Source organism: Carlito syrichta, unplaced genomic scaffold (genome assembly GCF_000164805.1).
Source record: "Carlito syrichta isolate Samal-C Ts95f unplaced genomic scaffold, Tarsius_syrichta-2.0.1 Scaffold304003, whole genome shotgun sequence".
NCBI lineage: Eukaryota > Metazoa > Chordata > Mammalia > Primates > Tarsiidae > Carlito > Carlito syrichta.
The window spans coordinates 20,922-47,177 of NW_007248099.1; the positions used below are offsets into that span (position 1 = coordinate 20,922).

General features: G+C 42.6%; 1 protein-coding gene and 1 pseudogene across 1 annotated transcript in view; one reads left to right on the plus strand and one right to left on the minus strand.

The window, feature by feature from the left end:
• The window catches only part of LOC103261779, a gene marked incomplete at its 3' end in the record, with an annotated part of 83,200 nt that overhangs the window by 15,099 nt on the left and 41,845 nt on the right, over nucleotides 1-26,256 (minus strand). Inside the window, exon 3 of the mRNA XM_021713048.1 lies at nucleotides 25,654-25,899. Within this exon, the coding sequence (XP_021568723.1) occupies nucleotides 25,654-25,899 (246 nt within the window). The remainder of the gene's footprint in view (nucleotides 1-25,653; nucleotides 25,900-26,256) is intronic.
• LOC103261777 lies at nucleotides 2,367-3,036 on the plus strand (annotated as a pseudogene).

A 26,256-nucleotide genomic window follows, 5' to 3' on the forward strand; every position in this document is an offset into this window, starting at 1 on the left:
AGCCAGCCAGGTTTTCTGTCCCTCAGCTCTAATCTACCTTTCTTTGCCATGCTTTATAATGAAGGATCTGCACCCTATAAGCACTTATTTTGCCAGCAGGCACAATATTTGGCCTCGTGGGTAGAGGGCGCTACAGGAACCCTGAATAAGGAGGAATGTCTCTCGTTCTTACCACCAGGCAGCTCCCGGTCAGCAGTGCGAGGAGCATTGAGGAGCCACATTCTCCAGTGCTCAGTCCCAGCCTGCCTCTCTGCTCTCCAATAGGTCCTAAGCACACCCTCTCCAAGTCAAGGCCTCTTCCAGGTTTGATCCTTCCTTGAGTCCTATCTCCCTAAGCCACACAATTAGTGGCTGCTCCCTAGATCCGCCATGACTGTATCCTTTAGCGTTTATTATTTATTTATTTATTTATATTTTTTTTAGTTTTTGGGTTGGAGTCTCACTCCGCCGCCCAGACTGGAGTGCAGTGGCCACTCCCCGCCACCGCAGCCTCGACCTGCCAGGCTCCGGCGATCCTTCCGCCTCAGCCTTCCGAGTAGCCAGAATTACAGGCGCACGCTACCACGGCTGGCTGATTTTTGATTTATTGTAGGGATGAGGTCTCGCCAAGTTGCCCAGGCGGGTCTCGAACCCGCAGGCTCAGGCAATCCACTCTCACCTCAGCCTCTGAAGGCGCGAGATTACAGGCTGAGCTACCGAGCCCGGCTAATAATTTTTTTAAATGTTAAAATGTGCCTATTCTAATTGCTGATATGGTTCCCATCTCCTGTCAGAGCTCTGGCTGACACCAGCCTAAACACACCCCAGTTAATCTCTTCTATCACAAACTGTTATCTGAAATACTGGTATTCTACTTGTTTTCTTGTTTTCTCATCTGTCTTCAACATTGGAGTATCAGTTCCACCAAGAACTGGAATCTTTCTAGCTGCTCACTATCCACCAGCACCTAGGATGATGATGGTTGACACTAGGTACACTCAGAACAGCAATCAAGAGCCTGAAAGTAATACTTCCTGGTGACAAGAGATGAAGGTAAGTCTTTTAAAACAGAGTACATGATAACTATATATCGAATCCTTGAATGTGTCCCATATTTTGTACTCATTTTATACAGATTTAACCTTAGTCATTATGTTTCATCCAAGTCCAACACAATTTAAAAGAAAACGAAATCTAGTACTCGACAACCTAAAATTCACTATGTCCAGCATCTAGTAACTAAACCAAAAGCAGAAATATGACCCATACAGTGGCTCACTCTGTAACCTTAGCACCTTGGGATGCCGAGACAAGAGGACTGCTTGAGTCCAGGAGTTAAGAACCAGCCAGACAACATAGCAAGACCTCACCTCTACAAAAAAAAAAGTTTAAAAAAATTAGCCAGGCATAGTGGTGCATGTCTGTAGTCCCAGTTGCTTAAGAGACTGAGGTGGAAGGATCACCTCAGCCCAGGAGGCTACAGTGAGCCAAGATCTTTTTTTTTTTTTTTTTGAGTTGGAGTCTCACTCGGTCGCCCAGACTGGAGTGCAGTGGCTGCTCCCGGCCACCACAGCCTCGACCTGCTGGGCTCCAGCGATCCTTCCGCCTCAGCCTTCCAAGTAGCCGGAATTACAGGCATGCACTACCATGCCCGGCTGATTTTTTGATTTATTGTAGAGATGAGGTCTCGCTGCCCAGGTGGGTCTCGAACCTGTGGGTTCAGGCAATCCACTCACCTCAGTCTCCCAAAGGCGCGGGATGACAGGCTGAGCCACCGAGCCCGGCAGTGAGCCATGATCTTACCACTGCACTCTGGTCTGGGAGACATAGTGAGACTCCAATTCAAAAGGAAAAAAAATGAAATATGATCCACAGATCCATAACAAGGAAGAAAAGCCAATCAACAGATAAAGTCCCCAAAAAAACAGAGATGATGCAACTAACAGTAAAGATTCTGGAATTGGCAATTACAAAGAAACACCGCATGTTCAAAAAATAGAGGAAAACATAAACACAATGAGAGAAACTCAAGATGTTAAGAAAAAATAAGCAAATGAAATTGCTAAAGGTTAGAAGTAAAATATAAAAGAAAAAATACACCAGAAAGATTTAAGAGCATATTAGACAGATCAGAGTATCAATAAACCTAAAGATAGGCCATTAAAAAAATCCAAGGTCGAGTGGTTGCTGCTGTCGGGGGCTTGCCGGGCGTGGTCAATGAGGGCTGGAGTTTAATGGTTGCTCAAAACTTCTGAAGTGCACAGGTGGATATGATCCCCGGTTTTTCGAGAAGAAGCTAGACTGCGCATGGAGGTATATCCTGTACCTTGCTTGACTGGGGGCTCTAGGTCCAGTTCTGTTGTCTTCAACTTAATCAAGGACACACCATGGAGGCACCTCCAGTCACCATGATGCCTGTCACAGGGGCCACCATTAACATGATGGAGTACCTGTTGCAGGGAAGTGTTTTGGATCACAGTCTGGAAAGCCTCATCCACCGCCTTCGTGGTTTGTGTGACAACATGGAACCTGAGACTTTCCTTGACCATAAGATGGTATTCCTTCTTAAGGGCCAGCAGGCCAGCCCATTTGTTCTAAGGGCCCGCCACTCTATGGACAAGGCAGGGGCACCCTGGCATCTGCGCTACCTGGGACAGCCAGAAATGGGAGACAAGAACCGTCATGCCTTAGGGCGCAACTGTGTGGACATTGCCACATCTGAAAACCTCACTGACTTCTTGATGGAAATGGGCTTTGGCATGGACCATGAGTTTGTTGCCAAGGGACACTTGTTCTGTAAGGGCATCATGAAAATTATGTTGTACAAGATTTTCCGCATCCTGGTGCCAGGAAACACAGACAGCACTGAGGCCCTGTCGCGCTCCTATCTTGTGGAATTAAGTGTTGTTGCACCAGCTGGGCAGGACATGGTCTCAGATGACATGAGGAACTTTGCTGAGCAGTTGAAACCTCTAGTACACCTAGAGAAAATAGACTCCAAAAGGCTCATGTGACTAAGAGGGTCTATCCACCTTTGGGACCTGTCTTCACTTGTTAGGAAAAGATGTCTTAAATTACCCATGTCACCATTGCCAGACAGGCATTCTTTCTTCAGGATAGAGGACGGGGAGAATTTAGTGTGGTTCTTTGCACTGTTTTCTTCATGTGGGAATTTCACTTTCATGACAGCCTTTCTGTAGAAGGCTCAGGATAACATGGAGAATCTATGTAATCCTTCTGCCTAAAAAAGGAAAACTGGAATAAATCAGCTTTTAGAAAAAAAAGTCTTGTAATTTTTTGGAATTTGTGTATAAGGTTTGTGACGTAGAGGCAGTGAGCCTGTGTTTTATGGTAATAAAAACTATGAAGAGAAAAAAAAAAATCCAAAATGAAGCACTGAGAAAAACAAGACTGAAAAAAATGAACAAAGTATTTGTAAGACAAAATCAAGGTGTCTACCAACGCATAAAAAAATGCTCAGGGCATACCAGAAAAAAGAGGACTAAATGAAGAAATAGGTGAAATATTTCCAAATCTGATGAAACTATAAACTCACATATCTAAGAAGCACAATAAACACAAAGCAAACTATACTGAGACACATCATATCAAACTGCTGACTATGTGCAATGTTAAATGATGAAGTACAAATCTTAGAATCAGGCAGAGAAGAATAAGACAGCTTACATACACAGGAGCAGAGATAAGCACAGCAACATGTTCTCCCCAAACTGGGGCGATCAGAAGAGAACTGACCAGCAATGCAGAACTCCAAACAAATATATTTTAAAATAAAGGCAGGCCGGATACGGTGGCTCAGCCTGTAATCCCAGCACTTTGGGAGGCTGAGGTGAGAGGATTGCCTGAGCCTGGTGAGTTCAAGACCAGCCGGACAACTTGGTGAGACCTGTCTCTACAAAAAAAATCACACACAAAAAACTAGCCAGGCGCGGTGGCATGCATCTGTAGTTCCAGCTACTTGGAAGGCTGAGGCAGAAGGATCGTCTAAGCCTAGCAGGTCGAGGCTGCAGTAGCCGTGAATGTGCCACTGCACTCCAGCCTGGAGGACAAGAGTGACTCCAACTCAAAAATAAAAAATAAAAAAGGCAAAACAAGACTCTCAGATAAACAGAAGCTTGAACTACAGAAATGTCAAACAAAGTTACTGAGGGAGAGGGGAAATTATACCAGATGAAAATGTGGTTCTATAGAGGAATGAATAGCACTATACACTACAAAAGTCTTTTTAAAAGATAATTACTCAAAGCACAATAATAAAACTCTATGCTCAGGTTTCTAATATATTTAAGAAAAATAAGGGCATGCACATTGTTGGTGGGAATGTAAGTAAGCAAGTTCATCCTTTGTGAAAAGTAGTGTAGCTTTTTCTCAAAGAACTAAAAATTGAACTATCCATACAATCCTGCAATTTCATTTCTGGGAATATACCCAGAGGAATATAAATCACTCTACCAAAAGGACACTTGCACACGTATGTTCACTGCAGCACTATTAACATTAGCAAAAACAAAGAACCAACCCAGATGTCCATCAAAAGGGAACTGGGGCTGGGTTCTGTGGCTCATGCCTGTAATCCAGCACTTTAGGAGGTAGAGGTGAGAGGATTGCCTGAGTCCAGGGGGTTCGAGACCAGTCTGAGCAACTTGGCAAGACCTCATCTCTACAATAAATCAGAAAATTAACTGGGTATGGTGTCATGTGCCTGTGGTTCCAGCTACTTGGAAGGAGAAGGTGGAAGGATCACCTGAGCCCAGCAGGTCAAGGCTACAGTGGCTGTGTTCATGCCACCGCACTCCAGCTTGGGCAAGAGTGAGACTCCTACTCAAAAAAAAAAAGTGAACTGGATAAAGAAAATGTGTAACATATACTATGATGGACTCCTGCAAAGCCATAATGCAAAACAAGATCATGTCCTCTGCAGCAACAAGGATGCAGCTAAAGACCATCATACTAAGTCAACTATCATGGAAACAAGAAACTGAATACCGCATGTTCTCACTCATAAGCAGGCCCTGATCACTGGTCACAGGAGCACAAAGATGGGAACAACAGACGCTGTATGCTGCTCAAGGAGGGATGGAGGGAGAAGGGATAAGGAGCCCACAACCACATACAAGGTACCAGGTCCATTAGTGGGGGGAAGAGGGCTCACCAGAAGCCCAAACCTTGCCTGTACATAATTTACTTATGTAGTAAATCCTCACATGTACTCCACAACTCTAAAATAAGATAAAATTAAAAATCTAAAATAAGATAAAGTAAAATAATTTTTTTTATTTAAGAAAAATATACAACTGCACTAGCACCAAAAATGGTGACACTCCAAGAGTATTATTGTACGGTTTCTATACTATATGTGAAGTAATATAATATTCTTTGAAAGCAAAAGTTGAAAAGCTGAAGATATAGGACAGATCAAGTGGCTTATTCCTATAATCCCAGCACTTTGGGAAGCCAAGGCTACTACTTGGGAGGTTGAGGCAGGAGGATCATTTAAGCCCAGGAGTTTGAGACCAGACTAGGCAACATAGTGAGACTTGTTTCTGGGGGGGGGATTAGCCGGGCGTGCTGGCGCATGTCCGTGGTACCAGCTACTCAGGAGGATGAGGCAGAAGAATCACCTCAGCCCAGGAAGTTGAAGCTGCAGTGAGCCCAGCCGTGCGCTCCAGTCTGGGTGACAGAATGAAACCTTAACCAAAAAAGGGGAAAAAAGAAAAAAGGAAAAACAAAAGAATAACAAATTAAATGTAAAGTAAGTAGAAGAATGGAAATAATAAAGGTAAGAACAAAATTAACGAAGAAGCAAATGGAAAATCCACTAAAACAAAATTTGGTTCTTTGAAAAGATCAACATTATCTAGCCAGGGGGAAAAGGAGACAAAATTCAAACAACCGAAAAAAGGGGACAACGGAAGCAATCACTACAGATCCTTCATGTAAATTGAAGTCATAATTCAAAACTTTCCCAATAAGGCAACTTCTGGCCAAGACAGCATCACTGGTGAATTCTGCCTGATTCTTAAGGTAGAAATAATATCAATTTCATACAAACTTTTCCAAAAAAATTACAGAAGGGAATGCTTACTAACTTATTTTATGAACTACGTATAATATAAGCCTGACACTAAAACCACATACAAAGATATTATGAGACAAGAAATTTACAGATTAATATCCTTCACAAACAGATATAACACTCCTTAACAAAACATCAGTAAATCCAACCCAGAAAGCTATAAAAAGGATAATATGTTATGACCAAGTGTGGGTTGTCCCAGGAATGCAAGACTTGCCAACATTTCAAAAACCACCATAATATATTTTGTTAACAAACTTAAAAAAAACTCTATGATCAGCCGGGCTCGGTGGCTCAGCCTGTAATCCCGCGCCTTTGGGAGGCTGAGGTGAGTGGATTGCCTGAGCCTGCGGGTTCAAGACCCGCCTGGGCAGTGAGACCTCATCTCAACAATAAATCAAAAAATCAGCCGGGCGTGGTAGCGCATGCCTGTAATTCCGGCTACTTGGAAGGCTGAGGTGGAAGGATCGCTGGAGCCCAGCAGGTCGAGGCTGTGGTGGCCGGAAGTGGCGACTGTACTCCAGTCTGAGCGACAGAGTGAGACTCCAACTCAAACAAAACAAAACACAACTCTATGATCATTTCAATAAATGTAGAATGAGAATTTCAAAAATTCAATATCCATTCCTAACTCTCAGCAAACTAAAAATGGAAGTAAACTACCTCAAAAATCCTACAGCTAACATAATATTTCATGGTGAAAGACTACATCTACTATGTAATTTCATGCCCTAAGATCAGGAACAAGAGAAGGATGTCTATTCATACCACTCCTATTCATCCTCATACTGAATGTCTTACTCAATAGAATAAGGCAAGAAAAAATTGAGACATATAGATTGAAAAGAAGAAATATATTATTTGTAGATGGCATAATCATCTACGGAGAAAATCCTAAGGAATCTACCAAAAGCCCACTAGAATAAATGAGTTTTCAGAGGATACAAGAGTCAATGTACCCAAAAAATGCATTTCTGTATACTAACAATAATTCAGTATTAAAACTTTTTAGAAGTACTTTTAAAATAGCAAGAAAAATATGAAAAACTTTGGAAAATTTTAATATACTATGTGCAGAGCCTATACATTGAAGACTACAAAACAAAATTGAGAATAAATGTAAATGACTTAAAATTATATCACATGCATAGACTGGAAGACTCAATATTGTTCAGATTTCAATTCTCAGCAAATTGATCTATAGATTCAATACAATTTCAATAAAAATCTCAGCAGATTTTCTGTAGAAACTGACAAGCTGGTTCTAAACTTTATATGGAAATGCAAAAGGTCTAGAATATCCAAAACACTCTTGAAAAAGCACATTGGAGACATCTACTATGTAATTTCATGACTTCCTATAAAAAGCTTCAGGAATCAAGATAGTATAGTACTGGCAAAGGGATATTATATATAGTGAAAAGGCATATATATAAAGTGAAACACAGCATCCAGAAATAGATCCATATATACAGGATCAACTGATGTTTGACAAAAGTACCAAAGTAATTCAATAAGATAAAACTGTCTTTTCTTTTTCTTTCTTTGTTTCTTTTTTCTTTTGTTTTGTTTTTCTGAGTGGGAGTCTCACTCTGTCTCCCAGGTTGTAGTGTACTGGCACAATCATGGCTACTGCAGCCTCCACCTGTTGGGTTCAGGCGGTCCTTCTGCCTCAGCCTTCCACGTTGCTGAAACCACAGGCACACACCACCATGCTTGGCTAATTTTTTGATTTATTGTAGAGATGAGGTCTTCCCAAGTTGCCCAGGCTGGGATTATAGGCGTGAGCCACTGTGCCCGGCACAAAATTGTCTTTTCAATAAATAGTTCTGGAACAACTGGATGTCATTTGTCAAGAAAAGGATGACCCTCAACTCCTAACTTTACAACAGATAAAATGTTCACTCATGATGGATCACAGACCTAAATGTACAAAAGCCAAAACTATTAAGATATGTAGGAAAAAATACAAGACAAAAAAACTTTATAACCTTGAGTAGCAAAGATTTCTCATTTTAAATCATTTAAAACCTGATAAATTAAAAGATCAAAATTAAAAATTCTTACTCTTCAAAAAACAGTGTCATATAACGAAAAGGCAAGCCATATGCTGGGAGAAAATATTTGTGAAACATACCTAGTAAAGGGTTTGTAGTCAAAATATATAAAAATCTCTTACAAGTCAACAATAAGACAACAACTCAATAAAAATAGGCAAAAGATTCAAACAGCCACTTTACAAATGGAAAACAAGAACATGAAAGATGCTCAACAAAAACAGCCATTAAGAAAATAAAGATTAAAGCCATAATGAGTTAATACTATAAACTGCTAGAATGACTATAATTACACACTGTCAAAATTATGCACTTAGTGAGGATAAAGAACAACTGGAACTGTCATAAATAACTATAAAATAGTATAAGCACTTCGGAAAACAGAATAGCAGTTTCTCATAATGTTAATCATACACTTATCCTACAGAACTCAGCAAAATTCCACTCCTAGTTGTTTATCAAAGAGAAATAAACTATATCCACCTAAAGACTTACACTAGTTACTAGTAGCTTTATTCGTAACAGCCAAAACCAGAAATCACATATGTCCCTCTATTGGTGAGTAGATAAACAAATTGTGGTTTATCCATACAATGAAGTAGTGGATTTAAAAAAGGAATTAACTACTGCTACATTCAACAACATGGATAAATCTCAAAAGCATTATGTAAAAAGAAAAAAGGCAAAGATTATCACTCAGATTCTTTCTATTAGGATGACTCAAGTTCTGCCCTCTCAATTTGGCAATTGTGACAAGTCTGATAAATTACAAGTCATGAAGTTCATTATAAAGGAATTTTGTATGGTTTTTTTTTTTTCTTTGTTTTTGTTTTTTGAGTTGGAGTCTCACTCTGTCACCCAGACTCGAGTGCAGTGGCCGCTCCTGGCCACCGCAGCCTCGACCTGCTGGGCTCCAGCGATCCTTCCGCCTCAGCCTTCCGAGTAGCTGGAATTACAGGTGCGCGCTACCACACCTGGCTAATTTTTTTGATTTATTGTAGAGATGAGGTCTTGCCAAGTTTTGTATGTTTTTAATAGGACCCAAGATCCAAGGGGGCAAATGCTCAAAATAAGGACAAATACTAGAAAATTCTTCAACGGCTGGTTTAAGCTGGGACTATATATCTTTATGAGCACAGTAATTATTGGAAAACCTAGCTCCTTACTGAAAAATTTAAGAGTTAAACTTTGATAACATATGAGAACACAGACACAACTGCTAAGCCCACAATCAAAAGAGAGTCTTTAAAACAGTCGACCTTGGCCCAGCGCAGCAGCTTACATCTATAACCCCAGCATGCTGGGAGGCCAAGGCAGGAGAATCACTTGAGCTCCCCAGGAGTTCGAGGTTGGCCTAATGAAACCACATCTCTACAAAAAAATTACTACAAAAAATTTAAACATTAGCCAGGTGTGGTGGTGCATACCTATAGTCCCAGCTACTCAAGAGGGCTGAGGCAGGAGGATTGCCTGAGCCCAGGAGGTCGAGGCTGTGATGAGTCATGACAGTGCCACTGCACTCCAGTCTGGGCAGCAGAGTGAGATTCCAACTCAAACACACACAAACACACACCTCGTGGCAGGATGCATGCGTTTAGAGCTCTTTAAAGAAAAAATAAGTATCCAAAGTGTCATCCCTTCACCTATTGCTGGATAGAAATCAAAGGTAGGCTTGTTCCTGAATTCAACCACCATTTCTAGGTGCCTGCTATGGGCCAAGCCTGTATAGACACCCCGAGCTGGGTGAGACAAGACCCCAGGCACACTGGCTACGATAGTAATGCAGGGACAGATAGGCCAGGCTGAAGGCTGCAGGAGCTACATGGTGCCCAACAGCAGAAGGGAGCCAGCTCTGTTCTCTGCTACCCTACAGATCTGTCTTAGTGCTGAGCCTGCACTGCCAACTTGACCCTGAACGCCCCTCCTGTCTTGCTCTTGTCCAACACCTGGATGTTGCTGGGGAGGAAAAAGAGCAGAGGAAAACGTTGCACCAATAGGTAGATGCAGGCCACCACACAGCCATGATGTCCTCCTCCAATGGGACTCTGGTCATGCTGGCCAACAACCCAGATGCTCTGGCAGCTCACTGTTCTCGTCTCTCAGTGAGACCATCTGAAAACTTCCCCACTCTCCGTTCCTTCCTAGTACCACTGAATCCACTCTCCCTCTCAAAAATAATTTTATAAAAGTGAAGTTTATAAAGAAGAGTCCTTGCAGCCATTTTCTCAATTCCTACATTCCTTACCCCCACCTAACCAATGCAGTCTTGCCTACAAATCCTGTCTCAAGAGAAGGGCAACATCCTTCAAGAACGAGAAGTCCCATGGGACCTCAACGAGTGCCACACACCTTACTCCCACCACCAAACAATTCCAAACACTGCCTACCCAGTGCCAATTGTAGGCAAGAATATGAGTTCCTCCTCTAGCTTTATCATCTTCTTCTGCATCTGCCCCATCCTCTCATCCTCTCACATTCAAACATCTTAAAAATCTGCCAGGTTACAGCTTCCCTACCAAGTTATTCTTTCACACAGTTCAGTATGGCTTCTACTCTTATCCTTCCATCTACACAAATGTAGCCAAGACCAAATAAAATATCTTTGTTGCCACATTCAACGCGCCCTATGTTTTCTTGTTTGACTTTTTACAATATCTGTTGGGAGAGAGTCCTCTATGGGTCTCTCATGCACCTTGTGTCTTACTTAATATGCCAAGGCTGTAAAACACTGACCATTCTCTTCCCGGGTCATTTCTCAGGGTTGTTTATGCAGCTGATAACCTTGAGACAAAGAGCAAACCTGCTTACTGCTTACTATAAAAGCAGCTGATTCCCCATCTTCAGGGTTCCTATGCTGTTTTATGCTCACAGCATGTGGATAGCTTGCCCATCTCCACTATTAAGTCATTGCCATGGCTGGGCTCAGTGGCTCAGCCTGTAATCCCAGCACTTTGGGAGGCCGAGGCAAGTGGATTGCCTGAGCCCGCAGTTTGAGCCCTGGGCAACTTGGCGAGACCTCGTCTCTACAATAAATCAAAAATTAACTGGGTGTGGTAGCACATGCCTGTAGTTCCAGCTACTTGGAAGGCTGAGGCGGAAGGATTGCCAGAGCCCAGCAAGTCGAGGCTGCGGTGGCCGGGAGCGTTCCAATGCACTCCAGTCTGGGCGACAGAGTGAGACTCCAACTCAAAAAAAGAAAAGTCATCTCCATGGGACCGGGGGCCAGAGCAAGGAGAACTGACTGTTCATGATGTTTGTTGTGCCATTAGTAACAAAGTCCTCTGTCTCTGACCCAGAAGTCTTGTGTATTTTGCCAGCATCCATGAAATTGTAACAAGATAGCTCATAGCCAGGCTCGGTGGCTCAGCCTGTAATCCCACGCTTTTGGGAGGCTGAGGTGAGTGGATTGCCTGAGCCCCGGGGTTCGAGACCCGCCTGAACAACTTAGCGAGACCTCATCTCTCCAATAAATCAAAAAATTAGCCAGGCGTGGTAGCGTGCGCCTGTAGTTCCAGCTACTCGGAAGGCTGAGGCGGAAGGATCGCCGGAGCCCAGCAGGTTGAGGCTGCGGTGGCCGGGAACAGCCACTGCACTCCAGTCTGGGCGACAGAGTGAGACTCCAACTCAAAAAAACAAGACAGCTCATAACTTTGTATGCAGAGTAAAGTCAAATCCCAAACTTGCCAACTCCTGATCTTACCATCCTTCAAACTACTGATTTCCATTAGTTCTGAACACCACGCTCTTGTTTTTCTTTCTGCTTCTATGCAGTCGGCTTCTCATTCATCTTCAGCTCTTCAGTGTCAGGTATTCTCAAGAAGTGGCTTCTCAATACGCTTCATTTCTCACCCTGCCCTGTCCAGGATCAATGTGCCAATGACCAAGGTGGAGAAGGTAAGTCACCACATGTCATCCTTCAATGACTGCCCTAAGACAATCCAGCAAATGCAAAGAACTTATGAGATAAACTGCCTATAAAGCACAACTGCAACACCTGGGGGAAAAACTGGGATTCCACAATTTTGAGACAAGGAAGGTCAAAGACCTGTTTGGCACATAGAAATAGGTCTTGCTGGGCGTGGTGGTTCACACCTGTAATCCCAGCACTGGGTGGCCAAGGAAGGAGTATTGCTTGAGCCTAGAAGTTTAAGAAGCAGAGATCTTGAAATGTCCAATTTACAACAGAAAAAGAGAAGTCAACTGCAACTATACAACAAAGTCAGAAAAGGAAAAACGTAAAATACCATTTAAGATAGCATCAAAAAATTTTAAATGCTGCCAATGTGTTGGGTGGTTGTCAGTTAAAGCATGTAAAACCATGAGCAATGACTGGCTGACATTAACTGCAAAAATAGATATTACCCATTAAAAAAAAAAAAGGCAGGCTGGGTGCAGTGGCTCACTCCTATAATCCCAGCACTTTGGGAGACCAGGGTGAGAGGACTGCCTGAGCCCATGGGTTCCAGACCAGCCTGGGCAACTTGGCGAGATCTCATCTCTACAATAAATTAAAAAATTAGCTGGGCGTGGTGGCACATGCCTGTAGTTCCAGCTACTTGGAAGGCTGAGGTAGAAGGATCGTCTGAGCCTAGCAAGGCGAGGCTATGGTGGCTGGGAACATGCCACTGGCCTTCAGCCTGGACTACAGAATGAGACTTCAACTCAGAAAAAAAAGGCAAAGGATATGAACACACACTTCACAAAGGAATACAAATAGCCAATAAACCCAGGAAAAGATGCTTAGCATTGCTATTTATCAGGACATAAAAATCAGAACCTCCATGCAACCACTACAGACTAAAATTAAAAGACTGACAAGGATGCAGAGTGCCTATAACCATCATCCATTGTTGATTTCAGACCACTTTGAAAACAGTTTGGTCTTTCTTAAAGAAGTAAATTTACACCTACAATAAGATCCAGCCATTGCACTCCTAAGTATTCACCCAAGAGAAATGAAAGCATACCAAAACCAAAGTCTTTTTTCATAAAAACCAAGAAAATAATCCAAATGTCTAACAGATGAGTAGATAAACCAATTGTGGTACAGCCATACAATGGAATACTGCTAACCAATAAAAATAAGTGGGGGTAGCCGGGCTCGGTGGCTCAGCCTGTAATCCCGTGCCCTTGGGAGGCTGAGGTGAGTGGATTGCCTGAGCCCGCAGGTTCGAGACCCGCCTGGGCAGTAAGACCTCATCTCTACAATAATCAAAAAATCAGCCGGGCTGGTAGCGCGCGCCTGTATTTCTGGCTACTCGGAAGGCTGAGGCGGAAGGATCGCCGGAGCCCAGCAGGTTGAGCTGCGGTGGCCGGGAGCAGCCACTGCACTCCAATCTGGGCGACAGAGTGAGACTCCAACTCAAAAAAAAAAAAAAAGTGGCGGGAAAAAAGGCACAATAACACAGAAAAATAGAAAACATTAATAAATGGGAAAGAATTCCATGCTCATAGATTAAGACTCAATATTAGAAAGCTGTTAATTCTCCCCCTGCTGACTTACAAAGTCAATGCAGTCCTAGCCAAACCTCTACAAGTACTTTTTATGGAAACTCACCGGTTTTCCATTTACACAGAAATGCAAAGAGCCACGATATTTTTGAAGACTATGAGTTAAAAGGACTTACTCTCTGAATATGAAATTTATCACAAAACTACACTAATATAGCAAGCTGTTGGCACAAAGACAAACAAGCCAACAGAATAAAACAGGGAGCCCAGAAATAGATCCACACATATTATGGGGCCCTTGATTTGTAACAAAAGTAGCGCTGAAGAACTGAGGGTGGGGAGGGGGAGTTTTACAACAGTCCTTTCAGTAAGTGCTGCTAGGGAACTGGATAAACAAATGGAAATAAATAAAACTTGACCTTTACCTCACATGATATTTTTAAAATTTAATTTCAATTCTAGGTAGACTGTAGGTCCAATATGAAAAGCAAAGCCACAAAAGGATAGAACCATGCTATCCAGTGGAGTATCCATCCCCCAGTCAAATGTGGCTATTGCGCACTTGAAATGTAGGTTATCCTAACTGATTTGGTCTACAAGTGTAAAATACACACAGGATTTTTAACAAAATACAAAAATATTTTTATATTGGTTATATGTTGAAATGACAGTTTGGATATATGAGGCAAAAAATATAGTATCTCTTTCTTTTTAGTTTTTGATATGCAACTACTAAAACAGTGTGAAATTAGCTATGTGGCTTGCATTTCTGGTCCACAGTATATTTCTTTTGGGCAGTGCTGATATAAGAAAATACATACTGAATACATGTTTATGACCTCATGATAGGGACAACTTATAAATAAACAAGACCAAAGAAAGCAGTAATCATTAAGGAAAAATTTGACTAGCAGATTAAAAAGTTAATCTGTTAAAAAGAAAAATAAGCAAAAAGGGGTGGATGGTATCTGCAGGGCATATAGCCAATAAAGGACCTAAATTTAGCATATATAAAGAAATCCCACAAGTTATATATGAAAAAGACAACCCAACAGAACAGCAGTCTTTGAGTGTGGTCCATGGACCACTGGCAGTCCTTAACACCCTTCAGCAGGTGCACTAGTCAAAACTATTGTCATATTAATACCAAGAAGTTTTTTCAGTGTGCTGATATTTGCACTGTGGGGCAAAAGTAATGTGGGTAAAAGACCCATAACCATAGCAAGAACGAAGGCAGTGGGAGCAAAGTGTACTAGTGAGAGCTATATTCTTCAGTGCCTCACATTTAGAGGGTTTTTTTGGAGGGGGGGTGATGGGGAGAGCCAGTTCCATTTAAGAATGCCCTTGAGGCCGAACACAGTGGCTCACGCCTGTAATCTCAACACTTTGGGAAGCCGATAGGGAGGAGGATTGCTTTATGCTAGGAGTTCAAGACCAGCCTGGGCAAAACAGAGATAACCCATTTCTACAAAAAAGTAAAAACAAAAAACTAGTCAGTTCCAATAAATAAATATAGCCAGACATAGTGGCACATGCCTGTGATCCCTGCTACTTGGAAGTCTTACGTGGGAGGATCATTTGAGCCCAGGAGCTCAAGGTTACAATGAGCTATGATCATGCCACTGCACTCCAGCCTAGGTAACAAAGCAAAATTCTATCTCTTTAAAAACAGGAAGAAAACAATGTCCATGATGCAATAAAAATAATTATTTGTAGCCGGGCTTGGTGGCTCTGCCTATAATCCCAGCACTTTGGGAGGCTGAGGTGAGTGGATTGCCTGAGCCCGTGGGTTCGAGACCCACTTGGGCAACTTGGCAAGACTTCATCTCTACAATAAATCAAAAAAATTAGCCAGGTGTGGTAGCACACGCCTGTAGTTCCAGCTACTTGGAAGGGTGGGGCGGAAGGATCACCGGAGTCCAGCAGGTCGAGGCCGCTCCTGGCCACTGCATTCCAGTCTAGGTGACAGAGTGAGACTCCAACTCAAAAAAGAAAATAATAATAATAATAATAATAATAATAATTTGTATTAAATCTCAACCCGAGCACCTGTCTTCTGAATATTCTTTGTGATGAAATAGGAATGACTGACAGACGAGTTATTTAGATTTGCATATTTGTCATGTATTTTCTAAAAATGAACAAAATGAGACTGCTACTTCAAGGAAAGTTGACACTATTTGTAGCCAATCATAAAGTCTGAATTTTTCTTATAATTGTAGTTTTTCTAAGGAAAAATTAAAATTTTAGAAAACATTCACCTGTCATTTCAGGCTTGAAAGCTCAACTTTAAAGACTATTCTGATGAGATCAGTGGTGATATTAACAAATATACATTTTTAAACATTGAATGATGAAAGGTAAGAATATCAGGAAGACCTAACCAAGTAAACCATTATTTTACAAATGGACAATGTGTGATGTAATAAGCCATGTATGGGCAAAAGATCCACACAGAAGGAAAGACAGACCAATGGATTTTAATTTAATAGTGTAGGAAAAAAAGCTGAGCACAGTGGCTCACACCTGTAATCCCAGCACTTTGGGAGGCCAAGGTAAAAGGATTGCCTGAGTCCAGGAGTTTGAGACCAGCCAGGGCAACTTGGTGAGACTTCATCTCTACAATAAATCAAAAAATTGGCTGAGTGTGGTGGCGCGCACCTGTGGTTCTAGCAACTTGGAAGGCTGAGGCAGAAGGCTCACCTGAGCCCAGCAGGTTGAGACTATGGTGGCTGGGAGCATACTACTGCCCTCCAGCCTGGGCAAAGAGTGAGACTGCAACTCAAAAATAAATAAATAAAAATATGCTACTGGGGCTGGGCTCGGTGGCTCAGCCTGTAATCCCAGCACCTTGGGAGGCCGAGGTGAGTGGATTGCCTGAGTCCACAGGTTTGAGACCAGCCCAGGCAACTTGGTGAGATCTCATCTTTACAATAAGTCAAAATTTAGCCAGATGTGGTAGCATGCCCCTGTGGTTCTGGCTACTTGGAAGGCTGAGGCGAAGGATTGCCACAGCCCAGCAGGTCGACGTTGGGGTGGCCGTGAGTGTGCCACTGCACTCCAGCCTGGAGGACGGAGTGAGACTCCAACTCAAAAAAAAAAAAGCTACTGATCTTGGTTGAGTGCAGTGGTTCACGTGTAATCCCAGCACTTTGAGAGGTGGAGGTGAGGGGAATCGCTTAAATCCAGGAGTTTGAGAACAACACAGTGGGGCCTCATCTCTACAAAAATCAAAAAAACAGCCGCATAGAGGCACGCACCTCTAGTCCCAGCTACTCAGAAGGCTGAGGCAGAAGGATCACCTGAACCCAAGAGGTTGAGGCTGTGATAAGCCATGATCGTGCCACTGCACTCCAGCTCAGTCGACAGAGACCCCAACTCATAAATAAATACATAAGTTTAGCTGGGCATGGTAGCACGCGCCTGTAGTTCCAGCTGCTTGGAAGGCTGAGGCGGAAGGATCACCAGAGCCCAGCAGGTCGAGGCTGTGGTGGCCAGGAGTGTGCCACTGCACTCCAGTCTGGGCGACAGAGTGAGACTCCAACTCAAATAAATAAATAAATACATAAGTAAGTAAATAAGTATAATATTATTCACCTTAACATGCAATCAGTTAACCATGTATTAGAATATATAAGTCTCCTAGGGCTCAGCACTTCCTTCCTTCCATTTATAGACAACAGGATGTGTGACTGACTGTATTCTCCATGAGCATCATTCACAATGGCAAAATTTGGAAACAATTGAAGTGCAGTATGTTCATAAAGGAAAATAATATACAGCAACGAAAATGAAGAAACTACAACATTTATGAATCTCAAATAATGTTGAGCAAAATAAATCAGACACAAAATAATGCATACTGAATGATTAGATTTTTGTAAAATTCAAAACACCAGGAAAACTGGACTATAGTATTTTGGGGTAGATGGTTAGGTGATATAACTAATAAAGAAAAACACAAGAGAGAGGGCCATGAATAGCAGGAAAGTTGAACTCTGTGGAAAGGGGTAATAACTGAAAGGGGTACCAGAAGGGATCAGGGCTAAGGGCAATACTTGATTTTTGACCTGTGTGCCTGGTAGAATATCTCCACACATACTGACCACCACAGTAAGTAACACGGACTAATCTCACATTAAGAAGAGATTCTCAGTTGAAACCAAATAAAGTCTATCTCTAAGTGGACTATGAGAACACCCAAAACACACTAACACAAAGAGAGGGAAAAGAAAGGAACAAACAAGAAAAGAAAGGGAGGGAGGAAGCTCTCACAGTCACATGAAGAGTGAACAAACAGCCCTTTAGGAGAAAGGCACTACAGGTATTACTACAGACGGCTTCAGTGCAGCAAAAGAAATAATGAACCAAGATTTAATAATTTCAACCTGTTTCGCCCAGCACAGCCTAAAAGCAAGTAAAGCAAAAATGGAAATATTCATAAGGAAAAAAGGACAAAAACACAAGCACGGTGGAGATTTTAACTGATGTCACTCAAAAATGGGTAGATTAAGCATATGAAAAATTAGTAAAACTACAGAAACATAGAAGAATTTAAGAACACAATTACTAAAAGGTCTAATGCCCATTCACAGAACCCTCCACTAAACCCACAGAAAACATTGTTTTCAAGCATGTAAAAAACATTTAGAAAAACTTAACCATGTATTAGAATTAGCAAGTACAGTTGATTAATAAATGCTAGCTCATGCCTATAATCCCAGCACTTTGGGAAGCCAAAGCAGGAGGACTGTTTGAGCCCAGGAGTTCGAGACTAGACTAGGCAACATAGCAAGAAAAAAAATTGCTGCTGTGGTGGCATGGGGTTGCAGTCCTGGAGTACTTGGGAGGTTGAGGCAGAAGAGATTGCCTGAGCCCAGGAGGGTCAAGGTAATGAATGGTGAGTCATGATCGTGACACTGCACTCCAGGCTGGGCAACAGAGTGAGACTCAAATGAACACAAAATAACTAGAATATAGACCATGACTTCCAACTGTAACATGATTAAACTAAAAGTCAGCATGATTAAAAGTAATCCAAGAAGGCTGGGCATGGTGGCTTATTCCTGTAAATCCAGCACTTTGGGAGGCTGAGGTGAGAGAATTACCTGAGCCCAGGAGTTCAAGACCAGCCTAGGCAACATAGTAAGAAACCTCGTCTCTACAATAAATCAAAAAATTAGCCAGGCATGGTGGCACACACTTGTAGTCCCAGCTACTTGGAAAGTTAAGGTGGAAGGATTACTTGATCCCAGCAAGTCAAGGCTGTAGTAGCTGTGATTGTGCCACTGCACTCCAGCCTGGGTGACATAGTAAGACCCCAACTCCAAAAAAAAAAAAAAAAAAAAAAAAAAGTAACCTAACAGATGTATGTTTGAATATTTACTAGCATTTCTCAAAAATTCATGGGCAAAACAGAAAAAATGAAAACTAGAAAATACTTCAAATTGAGCCATTGGAAATAACATTGCAAAATCCACAGCAGTAAATAGAGGATTCCAGCACATATCAAAGCAAAAGTATGAACACTGATGGGTAACTACTCAATGTAGGAAGGCAGAAGAGTAACTGTAAAGAAAGGAAAAAAAACTAGATTTGTGGTCAACATCAATAGGACTGTATGATAAAGGCCCAGTGACTCCTTGTGGGCCACCTCCCATCAGCAACAGGACAAAAGCAGACTGGACTGAGCAGGGTTCAAATTCCCACAGGTCTCCAGATGAGGTCAGTAGAGGAATGCAACTCCCTTAAGAGGCTGGCACCCAAGCTCAGGTTCTAGAGAGCTGTTAAGCAGCGCTCTCAGAAGAGGTCTAGAAAGCAGAGGGCACCCCAGCTCCTACAGGCAACCAACCCACCTTCGCTCTACCCTCTACAGGACAATGAGAAACTGACTGTCTGTAACTCGGGACACTGTGATGTCTGCCCTCATCATAATTAAAAGAGAACAGAACATCTCTAGAGGAAGATTCAAAAATCTGCCAACAGTGAAGACCTCTAGGAAGTTAAAGGCAATGAAGAGAGAGAGCTAGAGGACACTGCCTTTGCACTGTTCTCTTTTGCACCTTTAAAATTTTTTTAAATCATGTGTACCACTGCATTAGGACACCTAATATATATACATAGGACACCTTTGTATATAAAATAGCAGTAATTAATCAGACAAAGTGAAAGAATATTTTAAAAGTTAAAAGCTGCTTCTTTGAAAAGAAAAAACTAGATCGGGTGCAATGGCTCACACCTGTAATCCCAGTATTGAGAGGCTGAGGCAACAGGATTATCCAGGGGTTGGAGACCAGCCTGGGCAATTTGGTGAGGCCTTGTCACTACAATAAAGTAGTTCCAGCTACTTGGAAGGCTGAGGCAAAAGGACTGCCTGAACGAACCCAGCAGGCCAAGGCTACAGCAGCCGCGAGCGTGTCACTGCACTCCAGCCTGGGCATCAGAGTGAGACTCCAACTCAAAAAAAAAGAGAAAGAAAAGACAAAACCGACAGACTTCTAAGAAGCAAGACTGTTTAAAAAGAAAGTACAAATATGAGAAATAAAAAAGTCTTACCACAAATCAGGTGGGAAGTGAAAAAAAAAGAGATTCTTTCACACAACTTTATACCGCTAACTGTGACATTTTATTTTTATTTTTTAGAGACAAGGTCTCAATATGTTGTTCAGGCCGGAGGGCAGTAGTTATTCACAGGCACAATCACAGTGTGAGCTCATGGCCAGCCTCAAAGTCCTGGACTTGAGTGATCCTCTCACTTCAGCCTCCCAAGTAGCTGGGACTACAGGTGCATGCCACCTTGGCCGGCAACTTTGATAATTTTTAAGAATATAACTTACCAAAACTAACCTGAGAAGATTATAATGATTTAAAAGAACTGAACCAGAAGCTTATATTTTACCTAGAGACACACATGGCTGTGACAGGGAGCAGGAAGACAGGGTAACAACTAGAAGGGGAGGTAGGACTAAAGGCGGGCTATTTAAAAATGGGTCATTCCAAAGCATTTTCCTTCTACTGGTCATGAGCCAGTACAGATGAAAATAATAATCAAAGCAACAAAGTACTGAAAAGATGAAAAGGGACAGGCATCTGCAAGTCCAGTGAGAAAAAAGAGGAGAGGATACCCTCAGCTACGGTGGGGGGAGAGGAGGAGGTACCCCAGAGTCAGCTTTGATTTTTTCAGTGTGAAGGTCAACAGCTGAGCACGGGGTGGGCAAAGAGGGTACAGGTAGTCTGAGGAGAGAAAAGGTGGTACGGGGTTCATGCTACTGGGGATGAGGGTATAAAGAAACCAGAGAAGTTAAAGGGAAGCAGTGAACCTAGTCCAGTGATGTTCTCCAGGAACAGTCTGTCAAGTAGAGGGAAATGGTAGGGTTCCAGCAGGTCACAGGCCAAGGAGTTCAGGGGCTTCGCCTGAGAGTCATGAAAAAGCCACAGTGCCAACTCACAGAACTCAGGCTATCCTAGGAGAAAAGTGAAGTCAGAGAGACCCGATGATGGGACAGGGATGGAATCCAAGAATTGATAAGGGATGGTGACAGAACTATGGCAATAGAAGATAGTCAAGCAAATGCAGGCAATTTTGGAAGAAGAGGTCTCAAAGAAATCTGCACTGTGAACCTGTGAGACAGGGTGTTAGGAGAAATTCCCATCAATATTTACTATGACTGCTGAGAACAGGCTGCGTATCTAGAAGACAGCAATTCAGTTCCACTTCCCCTTTGGATGCAAAAAGCTACCGACAGACAGTATACTCTGAGTTCTAACCACAAGGATGAGACAGGGTGTGACAATCTATACAATTGTAACTCTGGGCCTTCAGACAGCTGAAGTGACTAAACTACCAGATGTACTCTACAAAAAAGTGCAACAAATCCCTCTAAGGAGAAAGGGACACACTCCTTGTTTCACCTTTAGCAGGGAAGGAAGTGGAAGAGGCCATAAAAGCTTTCAGAAAAACAGGTGAACTTGTAACAAATTCTGAAAGTCTAACATGGAACACCTGCAAACACCAAGCACAGGGGTGTTCCCACTCAATCCCTGGAGATCTATGCCCAGGGTCAGGCCTGATCCACTAGCTGAGAGGAGGGTAAAAAGCCAAGCCCTCTACCCTGGAGAAAAGTGGGCACTACACACAAGCCGGAACCAGCACAGGACAAGGCACAGGTCAGACTCTGAAAATACAAGGTAGAGTCTGGTGGCCACAGAGCAGGGGCAGGCTTTCTGGGAAGTACAAGCACAAGGCTGCCCGAGTCAAGCTAGACAGGGGAACTGAGAAAGTGCCACCACTGGAGACCTATAACAAGTAGGAAGTAGAGAGAGACCTCGCCTCTGACTCACACAAGCACAAGGGAGCAGCAGAAAGCACTAAAGAGATAGTACAGCCAAGGCTGATTACACTGATTCAGCCTCCAGGTACAAGGAGGCAACGGCCTCAGCCCAGTACACTCTGCACGGTGTCTGGCACTTAACCAAACAGAACAAGAAAAATTGAAAGCAGGAACCAACAATTTTTAAGGAAGAAATGATAATACCAATTCTGCACAAAATCTTTCCAAAAGGAGAAGAAACAGGAACACAACCCATCTCATTTTATGAGACCCTGAAAGACATTATAAACAACACTACAGGCAGATATCTTCCATGAACACAGAAATCTAGCAAATCAATCTAGCAACATGTAAAAAGGATGTCTACAGAAAAAAATAAGAATGTTCACAACAGCTTTGTTCAAAACGGCCCCCAAGCCTAGGCAACTTAGCAAGACCTTGACTCTACAAAAAAGTTTAAAAATTAGCCAGGTATGGTGGTGTGCACCTGCAGTCCCAACTACTCAGGACACAGAGGCAGAAAGATTCTTTGAGCCCAGGAGACCGAGGTTATGGTAAGTTGGGATCATACCACTATACTTCTGCCCAGGTAAGACCCTGACTCAAAAAAAAAAGCAAAACAAAACCAACAGCCCAAATCTAGAAACAATACAAACGTCCATCAATTAATTAATTGATGAACACATAAAATGGTGTATCTGTACAATTTACTCAGTAATAGGAAGAAAAAAACTACTGGTGCATTTAACAATATGGATGACTCTCAAAAGCATTAAGCCAATTACAGAAGTTTATGTGATACTGTGGAAAAAGCAAAACCAAAGAAACAAGAATCAGGTCAGTGGTTACCAGAGGCTAGGGTAGGGGAAGGGTACCGACTACCAAGGGGAACAAGGGAACTTTATGGGGTGATATAAATGTTCTGTATCTGAACTGTGGTAGTGAATTTTTTTAAGTGAAAATGGTGAATTTTGCTGAATATAAATTATGTAAAGCTGGGCATGGTAGCTCACGCCTGTAATCCCAGCACTTTGGGAGGTCAAGGTGAGAGAACTGCCTGAACTCACGGGTTCGAGACCAACCCGGACAACTTGGTGAGACCTCATATCTACAATAAATGAAAAAAATTAGCTGGGCGTGGTGGCATGTGCCTGTAGTTCCAGCTACTTGGAAGGCTGAGGCAGAAGGATCACCTAAGTCCAGCAGGTCAAGGCTGTAGCATGCCACTGCACTCTAGTCTGGGCGACAGAGTGAGACTCCAACTCAAAAATAAATAAATAAAAATAAATTATGTATCTTTTTAAAAAAAGGCTAGTACCAACAAAGAAACCAATTTGCAAAGGCAACAGATGGTCTGAGTCTACAAACACTGACCAACACTGCACCTCTGCTGTCCTGCAGGTTACTGTTTTTGGTGAGGATAGAAAGTCTCACCTGACAGACTATTCATCATCAAAACAAACTGGGATTTGGGAAATGAGACTCCTCTCCCTTTGCCCAGGCAAGGCTGATTACAGGGAACCATCAGCACTTCCACTCGCCTCTGAACCAGGGTGAATGGCAGCAGCTTGTTCCCAAGGGCACAGTCAGGCTAAAATACAAACACAATATAATATATATAGAATATAATATATATAATATAGTATAAATAATATAATGTATATAATATAAAATACAGGGTTGGCACAATGGCTCACACCTATAATCCCAGCATTTTGAGAGGTCGAGGTCAGAGGACTCCCTAAGCCCATGGGTTTGATACCTTCTGGGCAACTTGGCGAGACCTCATCTCTACAATAAATCAAGAAAAATGAGCCAAGCTTGGTGGCGCATGCCTGTAGTTCCAGCTACTTGGAAGGCTGAGGTGGGAGGATCGCCTGAGCCCAGTAGGTCAAGGCTCTGGTGGCTGTGAGTGTGCCACTGCACTCTAGCCTGGGCGACAGGCTCTGACTCAAAAAAAGAAGAGTAGGGTTGGAATAGGATGAAGAGATAACATTTACAAAGCAAAAGAAAACGCTTTAGTCAGAGGAAGACAAGAATGCTGGCTGGACATAAATAGAAAACTATTATCAGTAATAGTAAATAGCCTTCTATTGAAAAATAGGGAAAAGACCAAACATTTCAAGTGGACACAGAGAGTAAACACAAGAAAAATAATTAAGGGATCAAAGCAAAAGATCTGAAGGAGAGAAAACTTCATACTGTGCTGCTTTTTAATCTCTAGTGAGAGGATAGTCAGAGGTCTATTCACTTCTTTGTTCATTCATTCATCTACTCATTAATTCATTATTTTGGGCACCTAATATATGTCAAGCCACGCACTGCTCTTGGTTTAAAAAAAAATTCACATGCCTTTGTGGAGTTTATATTCCAATGAAGAAGAAAGACAAAATGAGTAAGTAACTTGCACAGTAAGTTAGAAATAGGGCTGTGAGAGAGAAATACAGCAGGAAAAAAGGGTACATGGGGGGCCAAGTGAGCAATCTATTCTGTTTTGATAAACAATGAGACTCCAAGTATTAGTTACTAAAGCACCACCATAGAAACTGGCCCTGGAGTTCGGTGCTATCTTCAAAGCATCACTGGCTTAGTGGCTGGTAGTGGGCAGCAAGTGATAGGCGAGGTCCAGAATAGCAGAGACCCACATCATGCAGTGGTGAAGTGCTCCTCAAACTGTGGCCAGGACTAACACAAAAACAGTCCCACATGAGAAAACAGGAGAGAATGCTGGCTCTTATTGGCTGCATGCAACAGGATATTTTTTTTTTTTTGAGTTGGTCTCACTCTGCCACCCAGACTGGAGCGCAGTGGCCGCTCCCGGCCACCACAGCCTTGACCTGCTGGGCTCCGGCGATCCTTCCGCCTCAGCCTTCCAAGTAGCTAGAACTACAGGTGCGCGCTCCCACGCCCAGCTAATTTTTTGAATAATTGTAGAGATGAGGTCTCGCCAAGTTGCCAGGCGGGTCTCAAACCTGTGGGCTCAGGCAATCCACTCATCTCAGTCTCCCAAAGCGTGGGATTACAGGCTGAGCCACTGAGCCCAGCTTGCAGCAGGATATTAAAAGAAAGAGAGGAGCTCAGAAAATAATTAGCAGCTTGCAGGCAGAAATCCAAGGGAACAGAATAACCCTAGAATGTGGGACCTCAAATGGCAGTAAAAGACAACCCCTTCTAGAAACCCCTTCTAGATTTTTTGGAACAAGGACCCACTAAAACTCAATCTAGGTCAAAGATTGTTTTAAGGGTGTGGCCTTCCCAGCCAAGCGCTATGGCTTCAAAGCTGTCTCCATTACACTGAAGCATACAATTAAGAAAAAGCAGGGAAGAAGGAGTCAAGCTTGAGAGCTGCATCAGGGAAAGAGCTTCAGGTTAAGATGCCTACACGTGGAATTGCCTGCAACTAAACACACAAAAAGTCTACTTTCTTTCCAGGAAACTGCATCACCAAAGAAATCCTGTGCTCAGACTAAAAAAAAACCAAAAAACACCCTTTAGAACCCCAGAGCTTGCTGAATGAGTTGTGTCCAGACAAAGAAGGTAGATGTCCTATCACTAACTGCAGGTGTGGCCTGAGAAGACCAGGAGAAGATCCCAGAGGGTGGGGCATGGACCAGAAGATGCCGAAGGAGGGAGTGTTCCCTAAAAGCAAATGCAAATCAACTTTTACTGCCAATCAGCCCCCTAACCCACAGGGGGAGAAGCCAATGAGCTCCTTCCATCCATGCTGGCAGCCACTCACCACCGGCTGGTCAAGGCCACCGTGCCTCTCCTCCTTCTCCACCGTCCTGCGACAGTCCGGGCACACCCACAGCGGCAGGTGCAGCACGCTGTTGCCCTTGGGAGCCATGGAGAGGGCCAATTTGCTCGCAGTCTTAATTCCACTCTCTAAGAATGAAGAGTCTTTCCGTTCACTTCTGCACAGAAGACAATAATCCCCAGTGGGGTAGGGTGGAGTCCTATGATTCATGCCAAAACTAAAAGGAGTCTGGAATAGAAAAAAAAAAATCTGTTTTAAAAACGTGATCCACAAACCCAAGATTGTTATAAAATATATATAGTTCTAAAATTAAAATGCATATGTATGTTTACATAGAAACCTAAAATAGGAAACTTGTTGAATAAAACTGAACCTAATGTTCTAGAAATTCAAAGTACTTCAAACAAAACAGTAATATCATAAATAAGATTGCAATAGGAGTTAGAAAACAGTCCAATTAACCCCTTTACTCCGACTTCTATATTCTTTCCACCCCCATGCTGGAAAGTGTCAGCTGCAATTTTCAGACTATGAGAAAGCACCAGAATTGTTGACCATCAACAAAGTTTGAAGCCACTACTCTAG